The sequence below is a fragment of the Serinus canaria genome, chromosome 2 (assembly GCF_022539315.1).
Source record: "Serinus canaria isolate serCan28SL12 chromosome 2, serCan2020, whole genome shotgun sequence".
Lineage (NCBI taxonomy): Eukaryota > Metazoa > Chordata > Aves > Passeriformes > Fringillidae > Serinus > Serinus canaria.
Genome location: NC_066315.1, coordinates 32807616 through 32821419, shown reverse-complemented (window position 1 = coordinate 32821419; position 13804 = coordinate 32807616). Strand labels below are relative to the sequence as shown.

General features: G+C 42.2%; 1 protein-coding gene across 1 annotated transcript; it reads left to right on the top strand.

Annotated features, from left to right (window-relative positions):
* The first annotated feature begins 3426 nt into the window (after window positions 1-3426).
* Window positions 3427-5936, top strand: LOC103812888 (cytochrome c). The gene is made up of 3 exons (XM_009086055.4): window positions 3427-3594; window positions 4368-4544; window positions 4698-5936. The coding sequence occupies exons 2-3, from the start codon at window positions 4376-4378 to the stop codon at window positions 4844-4846; spliced, it is 318 nt and encodes a 105-aa protein (XP_009084303.1). The 5' UTR covers window positions 3427-3594; window positions 4368-4375; the 3' UTR covers window positions 4847-5936.
* Window positions 5937-13804: the final 7868 nt, after the last annotated feature.

Genomic DNA, 13804 nt, shown 5'->3' with positions numbered 1-13804 from the left:
GGAAGGCAATGCACTGTCTGAACTAGGGAGTTGTGAAAAACACCAATCACTTGTTTTTTAAATTTTTTAATATTTAATAGTAATAAAATAGTTATAAAAATAGTAATACAATTAGAGTAATAATAATTTAGACAATTTGAATTAAGACAATATGAGACAATAAAAACAAAGAGTTACGGACGTCTGGGTACCTTTTTCTGGGCAGCACAAGCCTGAAAAAGGACCCCTGGTAACAAAGGATTAACCCTTAAAAACAACAGGCTGTTGTATGTTCATACACCTTATACATGATGCATAAATTCAATTCAAACACAGGATTCAACCTGGTCATCGTTTACTTCTTCCTCCTAATCCTAACAGCGCCTTCGAGGCGGGAAGAAGTTTGTTTCTTCTGATAAGAGGGCAATAAATTCTTCTTCTCTGAAAGATTTAGGTGTCCTGTGGCTGCTACTGTGGGAACTCAGCGCATCACCTCGGATGCTCTGAGTCCCAGGGAGACCCCTTGGGGGGCTCAGAAGTCCTGGAATGTAGCCAAAGGCACCTGGTGGCTTGATTTTGACCCTTCAAGGGTCGTGCTATCAAAGCATGAGGATATGGAAGTTTCAGAGGTTTGAATGGTGTAGGGCAGGTGTTTTTATAGAATAGAATATAGGTTTTAAGGTTTTGGTACAGGGGGGTCTAATGGAGGCAAGATGGAGGATTCAGGCCCGACCTCGTGGCTTTTCTCCTTCTTCTTGTCATCCATCTTCTCTGTGATGTGTGCATTTTAGATTGGTTCATACTAAAGGTGCACTGTTTAATAAAGGTGATGGGTATTGGAGAAAAATTGTAAATATCACATACACAATTATCAGTATAAGAATGTGCGACCGCCCTAAAGGGGCAGAGAGTGCTTGTGGCTGCCTTGCTGGTCAGATCTCGGCTGGGCAGAACAAAAACCTTAGAGATAAGTTTTAATAAACAACCTGAAGACTGAACTATAGGGGAGTCCAGACTCGTCTGTTCATCGCGAGCTGCCTGCGAACCGTCCCACGCGAACCACCCTACGCATGTCCGACAGAGACACACAGCCGATCGGACATGCTACCTCGCTGCAAGTCTTTTCTTAAAAAAAAACCAAGTATCCTACATGGCATACTTTCTATTTTAACAATTTTTATAACCTAAAACTATATTTAACACACTACTGAAGAGAATTAATACAGTGTTACCTTCTAACACATATAATATTCATTTTAATATTTGCGAAAAGCCAATCATAAAATAGGCATTTTTCACAGGAGTGATGATTTTTGAATGGTCTTGTGAATTATCTAGAAAATTCTGCCATCAGAGGAACCCTTAATGTATTTTTACATCAAGGAGTAATTCTGTATTTTTACAAAAAGGAGTTTTCACTCCTTTCTGCTTCCCGTTGACACTTCACATCAGCCCTGCCCCATGGGCAGTTACAGGGGCACACCCATACCAGTTCCGGGACAACTAAAAAGCACCCACAGAAAATAAATGCTTTCCCAATGTCAGGTAGTGGAAAGTTCTGACAGTTTTAATGTCCATAGTTAGAGCAAACAGCTCAACTCTTTTGAATACTGGACATTATTATACTGGGCTTTTCCAACAGCTCTTCCTCCTCCTTGCCAAGCAGAGTGAGATGGCAGTCATGTTTGGAATTCAGTATTTGTGAAAAACGCCAATCACTTGTTTTTTAAAATTTTAGAAGTCCAATAGTAATAAAATGGTTATAAAAATAGTGATACAATTAGAGTAATAATAATTTGCCCAATTTGAATTAGGACAATATGAGACAACAGAAACAAAGAGTTACTGACATCCGTAACTGGATTTTTCTGGGCAGCGCAAGCCTGAAAAAGGACCCCCATTAACACAAGATTAACCCTTAAAAGCAATAACCTGTTGAATATTCATTCACCTCATACATAATGCATAAATTCCATTCAAACAAAGGATTCGGTCTGATCATTGTCAACTTCTTCCTCCTAATCCTAAGGCACCTTCGATCTTTAGCTAGCCAGGAAGAATTCAGTTTCTTCTGGTAAGAGAACAATAAATTCCTTTTCTCTGAAAGATTCAGGTGTCCTGTGGCTGCTATCCAGTGCTAGTGCCTCACTCCTTTCTCAAAAAAACCCCCCACTTACATAGTTATTTTAACTAAAAAAGCTACCTTTTAACTACAAGACTACATTTATCATATTATTAAAATGTTAATAAAGCATTACTAATCAATACAACAAAATACATATAGTAAATATCTGCATAGAGCCATATAATAAGCACTTTGCACACTATTCAAATTCTGCTTGGAAGGCCACAATGCTTGAATGCTGACATGTCCTCTTTGAGCACTGCCGCACTGCTGGGCTGGCGCTTGGGACACTTCCATCCTTTCATGGGATGGAAGTCCCTTACATGTGTGGCAGTCCCTTCCATGACTCTCTCGTCTTTGTCAGAGCAGCGTGGCTTTGGTGTCCTCCACAGACGGAGGATGCAGCCGCACGCCCTCCAGCCCGTCCTGGGGCCATGGTGGCAGCCGGCCCTGGCTGCACTCTCCAGGGCGATTTCACCTCACTTTGCCTACTGCAACACTTCATTGCTCCCCTGGCTCCCCTGGAAAAGCTTTTAGAACTCATGGACAAGCTGGTACAGGGCCTGGAGCACATGCCCTGTGAGGAAAAGTTAAAGCAGCTATGGGTGTTTACCCTGTAAAAAGGAGGCTCAGGAGACACCTTATCCTCGGCACAGGTGCCTGAAAGGAGGCTGTAGCCACATGAGGGTCGGCCTCTTCTCCCTGACAACCAGCGACTGGAGAGGATACAGTCTCAAAACTGCACCGGGGCGGGGGGGGGGGTCAGGTTGGACATCAGGAAGAACTTCCCAATAGACATTGGAATGGACAGCAGAGGGAGGGTGTGGACTCGCTGTCCTTGGAGGTGTTTAAGACTGGACAGGGCACTTAGTGCGGTGGTGTAAGTGACACGGTGGTGTCCATGCCATAGAACGGACTCAGCGACAGAGGCGTTTCCCGCCCTCACCGAAGCTGCAATTCCGTCACTCTGCCCTTCACTCCCGCCCTCACGGCCCGACCGCCGCCGGCCGCCCCCACCACCAGAGACTCCCGCTGCGTCACTGCCCAGGCCGCGCCCACCGCCGCGGTTGCGTCCTGAGGGCGCCGCGCGACCCTTGCTTCCACTTGCGCTGTGCGCATGCGCCAGCAACACCCGCGCCCCGCTGCTGCGCTGCTCCCTCCGCAGCTCAGGGACGTCTGACGTCACTCCGCCGCGATTGGAGGGAAGAGGGGCAAGAAGGAAGGAAGTCCGGGGGCCCGCTGGTCGCAACCTACCTCACTAGCCGCCGGCGGCATGATGTCACTGATTCTAACCAATCAGCATTCCAGAGACTGGCGCTTGATTGGTTGTGACTGCGGGGAGGCGGGCGACGGGCGCGGGCAGGGGTTGGTTGCGCCGGTGCCGGGTTACATAGGGTGGAGTACAGCGTGTCCTTGGGCGCAGACGGAGAGAGAAGTGGCGGAGTGTGGTCATCAGCTCTGAGGGCGCAGCGGGCCAGCCGGGCAGGCAGGTGCGGTTGGGCTGCGGCCGGGTCCCGCGGGGAGGTGACGGCTGGCAGGGACGTGGGGCGGGCGGGCGGACGTTACTCTCGGCCGTCCTGAGGGCCGTTCCCGCCTGCCGGGGCCGCGGCCTGAGGCGGCGGCCGGGGTGCAGCGGAAGGTCACCATGGGGCCCGGCGGCTGCACCGCGGCGGGGGCCTGAGGAGAAGCTCAGGGCCAGGCTGGGCGCGGGCAGAGCCGGAGGCGAGCGGTGCGGGTGCCCTTGGGCCCTCCCGCTTCCTCACGTGTGGCTGCCGGCGGGACCCCTGGGGTCATCCCGGGTCACGGTGACCGCCGAGTGCCCTCCGGGCCTCCCCGGACGCGTGGCTGGTGCGCTTTTTCAATTCCAGAGCAAAAGCCTGCCAAGTCCTGTGGTTTTACACGAGGTCATTCGCGGGGAGGAGGAAACCTCTGTTAGAGCTGTACAAGTTATGTTCAATTTGTTCTTCAGAAATTGTCGCGGTACCCATTAAATGCTGTGGGGCAATTAGTCTGTCCGAGGCAAGGTTTTTCCTGCCCTTCAAGCGTGTTTATCACCTTGTTACCTTTTAGGTAGTCTCGTGGTTCCATACTAATCTTCAAGCCCAGGAGCTGTGGCTTGAGGATAGACAGTGTGCTGGAGTATTGCCATATTCACCTGCTGCATATGGTGGTTTTGTAAACCCGCAGGACGCTTTTTAAAGTTTGAGCTCAGTTAGTGACCTTGAGGTTGCAATACTGACCTCTGTGTGTGTTCTTGGTCTAGTACTGACAATGGGAGACGTTGAGAAAGGCAAGAAGATCTTTGTCCAGAAATGCTCCCAGTGCCACACAGTTGAGAAGGGAGGCAAGCATAAGACTGGACCCAACTTGAATGGCCTGTTCGGACGCAAGACTGGGCAGGCCGAAGGTTTCTCTTACACGGATGCTAATAAGAACAAAGGTAAACTTAAAGCTGCCCTTAGGGGACAGAAACGCTCAGTTCTTCGTCATAATTTAAGAAATCTGCCAAAAATTGAGCAGAGGACAAGAATATAAGTATTTGTTATTTTGAATTTTTTAACTATTGGATTTTTTTTCTTTTACCTTCTTTTAGGTATCACCTGGGGTGAGGATACTCTGATGGAGTATTTGGAAAATCCAAAGAAGTATATTCCTGGAACAAAGATGATTTTTGCGGGTATCAAGAAGAAGGGCGAGAGAGCAGACTTAATAGCATACCTCAAAGTTGCCACTGCAAAGTAAAAGTTATCTGCTGCCTTATTTATTTCACAAAGGAGATGGCAATGGAAATGTCTGTGATGAGATTGGTTTTTAAACTTTCTATTTTTACATGTACTGTGTCTAACCTTAAAGTCACCCATCAGATAACTTTGCTCACGGTGGGTCACTGGAGTACACACTTGTTTGGCAGCCATTAACTTAACAAAGACTGTGTAATTGGGTTCAGTCATCCTTGATCATAAAAATTAAAAAAAATAAATAAACATTTCCTGCCTCTTCATTGTTTAGAAAAAATATGTAAATAATCAAATGATTAATCATCAGCAGCATAATAGCTTTGACAGCTCAGCTCTTTAACATCAAAAAGCAGGGTCCTTTTTGGCATCTTCTGCCATACATCTTCTGTTACATTAACAACAAAACAACAAAGGCTATTAAAAAAAAACAATCCTAGTATAATATTTTTCTAAATTTAATCTGTGCTAGGTGTTGCAATATGTATTAATCTGTCTAAAGCTTGTGATAAAAACGCATTTCATCTGATTTAAGTACTATTTGTGAACTGCCAGTTGTGCCCAGCCACTTGTCTTTTATCTAGGGCAAGCATGATACCTAATTCATCCAGACTTTGACAGCTGCATGCACCTATAGAGTATAACTCCCCTTCAGAAACATCTCCAGTTTTGACATGTTACTGGTGCCCTTTGCTCAGTAAATCTACTGATAACAACCATTCTTAGTGTAAGAGAAAGCATCCTGTTCTGGGAATACGAGTGCTAGCAGCCAAGCTGAGAGTTACTTAATCTTCTTAATTCAGCAGAAACATTCACCTAGAATCCCTTGTTACAGGAAGGTTCACATGAAGGGATGCAGGAATGAATGTGCTGGTAGACTAAAAGACAAAATCAAGCAGTCTTCCTCTGTGCCTGGCTGTAGCCACCATCATTACTTCTGAAGGTTCTGTTTCGCACATTGTAAAGCAGTATTTTTAATGTTTTATCTGCGGTTTTTTTTCATACTAAGTTGTTCAGAAGAATGTATTTACTGTGTACCAACAGTAAGGCAAAATTTGGAGCAATCAATACTGTAAATTAAAAAAAAATTAAAAGTCTTGCTTGCTGTATGTGTATGAAATTAAGTGAAAAACAGTGGGAATGCAGAGCAAAGTGGATTGACATCATTAGGAAATGAGAAAAAAAAAAGCTCCACGTGGAAAAAGGTAAATTCTAATTGAGTTTGTGGGGGAAGTATAAATGTGGCAAAGTCAGTATTTTGGGCCAGAGCCAGCAAAGATCTTTCGGGGATGTGCTGTTTACAGCATTTTCTGCTGTGCTTCCAGAGGGAGATTGGAGAAAATTCAAGGTAACTGAAAAGCTGTAGGATGGGCTGCATTTGATTTTTATGGAGTAGTGTACTTAATAATAGAATGGCCAAGTGCTTCACTCAGGGTAAATGAGTGAAAAGAACCAAGATTACTAACAGTTGTCTCAGTGATTGCTATCGTATGTGTTGTGATTATTTTTTCTTTCTAGACTAACGTGCAAACAACATTTCTCGCTGTTATGGATACACTATTAAACAACAGCAGTTTTTTAACTACAATCTTTTTAACAGAAAATTTCAAATTGTACTAGTTTTTTGCTGTACCAATTTCTGTAAGAGATGTTTGTTATAGCACTTGGCTATGCAGAACTGAAGCTTTTTTATGTTCCAAAATCCTGATAAAGCAGTTGTAGATACAGAATGTAACTGTACCCAGCTCTGCAGTCTTCTGAGATGATAATGGTAAAGAGAGAGAGAGTTGTGACACTTTGTTCTGTTAGCACCTTTGTGAAAGAAGACTGTGACCTCCAAGCTGCTCTTCTTTACAATGTGTTTCTTTAGATCACTTAGGGAAGAGGATTTTTCAGTAAAGTATGGTAATTTCTACACAGATTACAATTTGCAACAAGTAAGTTACCCATCCTCAGAAAAGCTTAAGGAGGAAGCAGTTATCCTTTGCCCAAAGTAAGCAGAGGACACAATTCAGCTTGGCTCTTCTGTCTGTGTGTGCAAAGACAAATGTTACTTCTACATAACACTGAAGACTGAGAAAATTTAATTCTAGACTCAGCATACATCCTTGATAACGTTGGGGAAAAGACCTTTCAGACCTTTAAAATTTCATCTTTCTGTGTATATAGCCCTGGACTGCAATGGCTTGAAAGTTTTGTAGTAGGTAACAAGCAGCTGTTTGCCACTGTAGAAACAGAATACTGTGGTGTTTTTACTAAGGGATAAGCAAAGACTATTGCAAGGAGGTTAGATTATCACTTGAGTAAGTGTTAATGCAAGGGCTTGCTTGGGTGGGAAGGGGGCATCGTGATCAGTTATGTAAGCTGTAGTTCTTAGTTTCTTAGTTTATAATACAGAGTAGAGGGGTGGGGTTTGCTTTTGTTTTATGTAATACCAGATTTAGTGGTTTTCATTCTGATGGTAATACCAGTGTAGACACTTGGTATTTCAGTAGTTCCTTTACAGTTGCCAATTAGGGAATCAAAGCACCACTGCCAAACATTGCACCATCCTGTAAAAATTCTGCTTGGCTACTAGTTCACAGCTTTGCTTGGGCATGCCTTTGAAACTGATCTTGTGATATTTTCACGTGTAGTTATGCAAATCAACCAAGATAGTTGATGACTGGAAAAAAGGTGAAATCCAAAAGTTCACCTTTTCATAGTGCAACTTCCAAATAAGTAGGATACTTACAAAGCTACAAAACTTAGTTGTACATCCATCTGAAATTTAGTGATGCAGAAGCTGTCTTGTTTATTTAGAGTCTTAACAATTCAAGTGTAACCACTCTACAACTAGCTTGGGAAAGTTGCATTTATTGCTGCCTGTACAATTATAAATAATTGCTTCAGATAAAGATCTTCATTTTGATAGATTTAGTCTTGTAGGGGATTATGTAATGCTTTCCTTTTTTTGGTATAAAATATAGCATCAGTTTCTGAAAGAAATGTGGTACACTATCCTCCTCCTGTCCGCAGGGGAGAGCAAAACCAGCTAATAGGTAATAATTAGATATTCTAGTCTGTCACATATATTAAAGCCAATTGAAGTGCACACATTTACCTCTATAGTAAGCCTTGTCATTGGCCTTTATCCAAAACACATCCTGAAATCTCATCTAGGGCTAAAGGCAACAGAAGTCTGTTTTGCTGCGTACAGGATGAGTCGCACCATTTCAAGCGGATGTCCTGAAAACCAGGTTGTTCTGGGAGGTGAGCAACCCAGGGCTAGCTGTAGGGCATGTTAACCCTGGGAAAGAGTATGAAATCCTGCCCCGTCCCAGTGCTGCAATTGCTGAGTCAGGACTCCAGGTAGCTGCCCCTCGTGATTTAGAGCTTGCATATGAGCACTTGCATGCTTTTTTCCAGGATTTTTCTTGTGATCTGAAATTTCAGAAAATGGATAGTCACCTTTTGAATGATTGCTTTCAGCCTAGAAGTCAGTGTCACAGGAGATAAAAGAAGTGGGTGATGTTTGCTTCTGTAGCACCATTCAGATTCACATCCTCAGTTTCCATAAGGCTGCAATAACCAACAAACTGAACTTATGTTCTGGAAAGAAGATGGTCTATGCCTCTGTTGAAGCTGTCATTATGCAAAAGGAAAGCCAAAAAGAAAATTACCAAAAGAGGAACTAACTATAACATAGTGTTCAAAACACATACCTGGGAGCAGGGGAGTGTGTTCTCTCCAGGTTATTTATGCATTTAATTAATTAATTTTAAACAGCCTTGGATAAAAATAAACCTGTCAGTGGAGATCAGAAGTCATTACTCTGCTGGTTTTACATCTCATTAAAGCTGTTCAGTGCAGCTTTCTTATGCAATGTGAGACACTGCTTTTTTCCTTTCAGAATCACCCACTCTCCAGATCCATCTTCCCTTTCCTCTATATGTTAAAGCATATTTTTGTGTGGAAGTCTGTGCTGTCCCTGTCTTACCCCACTACCAGTCTTCTGGTCATAAGCACTCAAATGAAAAGCTCTTAGCAGAAATACCAAGCTGTATTCTCACCCTTACAATAACACAGAAATTGACTTCTGATGGCCCCATTCAGTTGTGAGTATCTGGTGACAATTTCTTTTTAAGATGTCTCATGGTTCTTAAGATATGGGACATTGCCTTTTATTGGTGTTTTTTAATTCTAAATTTTTAAGAGCTAACTAAAGCAGGTATCTTTTATGTGGCTTTTACCTGCACTGTGCCTCAGGGGTTTTTTAGTATGAGATACAGCATGATTATATGAGCATTCCCTGATGTATAATCCTTTCAGATAAGAAGACAGATTCACACACACTGCATTTTAAAAATATCATGGTTGTCACCTATGTGGCTCCAATACTCTCAATAATCTGGTGTTCTTACCCACCTAGATTTTGTTGCAGGAGTGTTCCTACACTGACTGTTACCAGCCTTTCCCTGGAAGTGTGTCTCATATTTCTCCTTCCACTTTTGATTTTTTTGTTTGGAGAACAGAGAGGAAAGGAAACCAGACTTCTCCATACCTTGCCATGTTTCCTATAAGATTCTGTCATTTTATTTCCAGTTATTTATCCATTTATTTGCTATTGATCACAGAATCACTGAATAATTTCAGTTGAAAAAGGCCTCCAAGATCATCCAGTCCAACCTGTGACCAACCACCACCTTGCCTGCTGGACCATGGCACTAAGTGCAAGCAATGTCCAGTTGTTCTTGAACGCCTCCAGGAATGGTGGCTGCCACCTCCCTGAGCAGTCCATTCCAATGCTTAACAACCCTTTCCATGAAGAAATTCATCCTGATGTCCAACTTGAACCTCTCCTGGAACAGCTTGAGGCTGTGTGCTCCTGTTGCTGGTTGCTTGGGAGAAGAGGCTGACCCTCACTTGGCTACAATGTCCTATCAGGCAGTTGTAGAGTGTGATAAGGTCTCCCCTGAGCCTTCTTTTCTCCAGGCTGAATTCTCCCAACCCCAGCTCCCTCAGATTTTCTTGGACTTGTTCTGCAGGACTTGTTCTGCAGACCTTTCACCAGCTTTGTTGCCCTTCTCTGGACTCACTCCAGCACCTCAATGTTTTTCCTGTATTTAGGGGCCCAGAAGTGGACACAGGACTTGTGGTGCAGCTTCACCAGTGCCAAGTACAGGGACAATCATTTCCCTGGATATTAGATATTATGTCTGTATTCCTTCCAGTGGTATTTTTACATTTTTGATTCCACAGATTTTTGCCATAGTGAATAATTTTAATTCTAATTCTCGTGTACAAATTGTCGCTGGTTAGTTTGCCCATCTGGCCTTACTCTTCTTCGTTTCATTTTTTACTGTTACAATATATACTTTTCATGTCCAAACTGCCTTAACTCTGAACTCTGCAGTGGACTCTAAAATGTACATCTCTGACTCTATTGTGGACTCTAAAGGTAAAGACTTTACTTGATGAGTCCTTCTACATTGCTTCAATTTTTTTTTTTTTCTTTAAATTCACTGGAAAAGGTTCAGTTTCAACTGGATACCTAAGAAAATCTTTTCTTGTGATCCTCAGGAACATGCTTCCAAATAACAATGATGGAAGTGCTGAGAAATGTCTTTACTGGCTGCACTTGATCAGTTTCTTGCTTGCGCTCAATGAACAGGAGAGGGAGCCAATGTACAAAAAAGCTGCAGAGGAGTTGTATCACACTCTTGAAGGTAATTTTAAGAAAATCTCAGTTTGAAAGACAAATTTCATTTGTACACAAAGCAGTTTGAATGCAGGTGCTCAGAAAAAAACGCTGGAGGAGATTATCCAGCTGAATACAGTGATATGACTGCAATAAGTCTGTGGTATTCTGAAGTCTTAAATCGATTCATGTTTTCTATTTCATCAGGTGTGCTCAAGTTTGAAATAGTCTGTATTAAATTTCAGCCTATACAAATGGTAAAAGATTCAGCTAGAAAGTAAAATGTTTCTTTCTGACTGCTCAAAAGAATCTTAAATCAAAGGTGGCAATCTCTAATGTATATTCTGGCTTTGTTCCTACTGTGGAGCTCACTTTGATGTCATCAGTTGAAGTATTAAACGTGAAATGGATATACAGGTAATATAGTTTCTCCACTAGATGTTAGGAAGAAACATTGTGACTTTTGTTAGCAAAAATGCACTTTTAAGTCTGTTTTTAATACTGCTTTATGGATGGTGCTTGGTTGTAGTCTCAAATTACCCTGAAAACCATGACGTTTTACAGTACATGTTTATCTAAATACTTGCATTGATTCTATATAAGATCCTAGGAAAACTAAGATTTCTAATATTTAGTTAGAATTTTACTTAGCAGGGATACTTCTCATGAGGATGTCATTGTTAATTTAACTATCAGTATGGATTTTCTGGCCCATGCCTGATCATGAAGCCTTTGCAACTCTTCAAAAGACCATGCTGGCTTTTGTCCTGTCAGTTCATAGTCAATGTGTATGTTACAAGTTAAGCTTGTTTTGCAGTGCCTAATTCTACCAGGAGCAGTCTGATCAGACATTAAAAATTTAGCTCATATATGTGTTTGCTCTCACTCTGAATTCTCAGAAAGATGACATCTCTCTCTGTACCAGCATCCAGTGACACATCAGAAAAAACTCCTCAAAGAGAGATGCAATCAAAGACAGAGCTTTGCAGATAAAAGAAACTTCCACATCAGAAAATCTATCAAAAACATAGGGTAGTCTTCTACAAATGAACTGGATCATAGGATAGAAATCAGGATGACACAAATGAAGCAAAGAATGGGGAAGCAAAGTGGAAATTAAACAAGGTTAGTGCAGAGTGACATGTTATATGTTCAGCAGGGACAAAGAATGCACCTGTGATTTCACCTATTGCAGAATGAAGTGAAAAACAGTGGAAACCCAGAAGCAACAAAACCCAAACTTGTGTATCTTCAGTTGAAGTTTTGGAGGGAGTGGGTGTGTGTGTTCAGTGAGTATCTCTTTGGTTGGATGCATTTAATTTTGCTTCAGCTAATTGAAGTCATCCAATTGAGGCCACCTGGCTCCAGCAGTCTGCACTTCACTTCCGCTGGTTTTACTGATATATGTCCCACGTTAGCAAATCAGCCAGCTGAGAAATGGTGTGATGTTTACTCAGTGCACATAGCAAATGATGTTTTGTGGGGCTGTCAGCTCTGATTCTTCAGAACCACCAAAGCCTAATGTCCCCACTCACGCAATGTGCTTGAGTTACACTGCAGTTGGTAGCATAGCTTTAAATTTTGCTCCAGCTTCAGATCTTACCTGAAAAGTACAGGTCAGTAATCTTTAGTAGATGCAGTGAACATTTTGTAGATGAAAAGGTAACAAGATGGGCTCTAGCACAAGAGAGAGTAGTTATACAGTAGAATCAGCATGAAAAAGAGCCTTTGTTCCTTAGCCATAATATATAAAAGGTATTGATGGAAGGCTTGGCTTAAATTACATTTACATTGCCAATATATTTTATTTTAAATTTAAGGATGATAATTCTCTGAGCTGCTCTGTGCCAATCCAGAATGCAGTTGAAAGTCAAGTCATCATGAAAGTCTCCAGAAGTGAAGAGAAAAAGCCCAGAGAATCCACATCTACTACAGTGCCATCTGTCTGGCTCTTTGCCTGTCTGGCTCTTTAACAACAGTTTTCAGTTTCTAGGTAGTGCAGGTGGATGCTCTGACTGATCAGGTTAGCCAAATTTATGTTTTTCTCTCAGAAAATGGTTTCCAATAATCTTTTTTTATCATCTCAAGATTTCAAGAAAACCATTCCTTTTCTAAAGCAGTTAGTTTTATTTTTCTCATACAATCAAATCAGTGCTGTGTATACAACTGGTGCTATTGCCAAGAAAGCAGGAGAGGCTTCCCCATGAAGGCTTCCCCTGCTGCCTGAGTGAGCTGGGATAATCCCCTCCCCTGGCTTCACACCATGACCCAAAGACAGCACTGTCCCAAGTTGTACAGTTTGGTGTCTGGCAGCTGGAGGGTTTTTGCCACAGCTCTAGAAAGCCTTTCTGGGTGCCATGCCCTCTGCTACTGTGGCTAAAAAGGTGGGGGATGGAGGGAGAGATGGAAACTGTTGTCAGTCTCTGCGCCGGTTGCAGTTTGGGATGTTGTGCCAAGAAATGCTTTTCCACACAGATTTATTTTAAATCTTGACCTTCCCACTGCCCATTACCAATAATGTCTGCTACCTCTCACATCCTCTCAGAACAGCTTCTTTTCCTGCCTGGCTGCAGCAGGAACTTACAGTAACCAGGTCACAGACACTGGTTTGACTTCTTCAAAAAAGGGAGGCAGTCTCCACTGGTCTTCCAGGCATGGGGAATTTTCTCTACTGGGTTAAAATTTCCAAACATCCTTTATTTCTCATTTTAGTGTTACAGATTTTGGTTCTAACTTTAGAGAGCAGCAGAGGAACTTAGGATCACTAAGAAAAGAAATCTTTAGATTTCTCCATGCCTTTGGAGTAATCCAGTCACTCCTCTGCTTTAACTGAAAGTATTGGGATCTTCACTTTCTGTAAGGTGTTCTAGGATTCAGGAGTGTTTTTAATTTATTTTTCCAGGGTGGGTTGGTTGTTTGTTTGCTGTTTACTTGTTCATTTGTTTTTCAAGACCTACTAATAGGTTTTAATTTAGAGAGTGTTTGAAAGGCCCATCCAGTCCCTTCCTCATGGGAGAAGAATATAATACCATAAACACAAGGGCTTTCCTTTTGTTTTTCTATTTTTCTATGTGCTTGAATTTGACCCTGAGGTGCTTCAAATACAGGGTAAATATTTCCTACTACTTCATCTGCACATACTCACTTTATTGGGGCACATCATGTGCTCAATTTCTCTTTATTTATGGACCTAATGTAATACAAGTACTTGTAACTTCACTGAAAGTAATAGTAAATATAAAGTGTACATTTTATGACAGCACTTGACATGAAAAGGTTTCAGAG

What these genes read in the sequence shown, in the direction of transcription:
- LOC103812888 (XM_009086055.4), top strand. Translation starts at nt 4,376, where the DNA reads ATGGGAGACGTTGAGAAAGGCAAGAAGATCTTTGTCCAGAAATGCTCC. An exon ending in GGATGCTAATAAGAACAAAG is followed by an intron (nt 4,545 to 4,697) that starts GTAAACTTAAAG and finishes ACCTTCTTTTAG; the next exon opens with GTATCACCTGGGGTGAGGAT.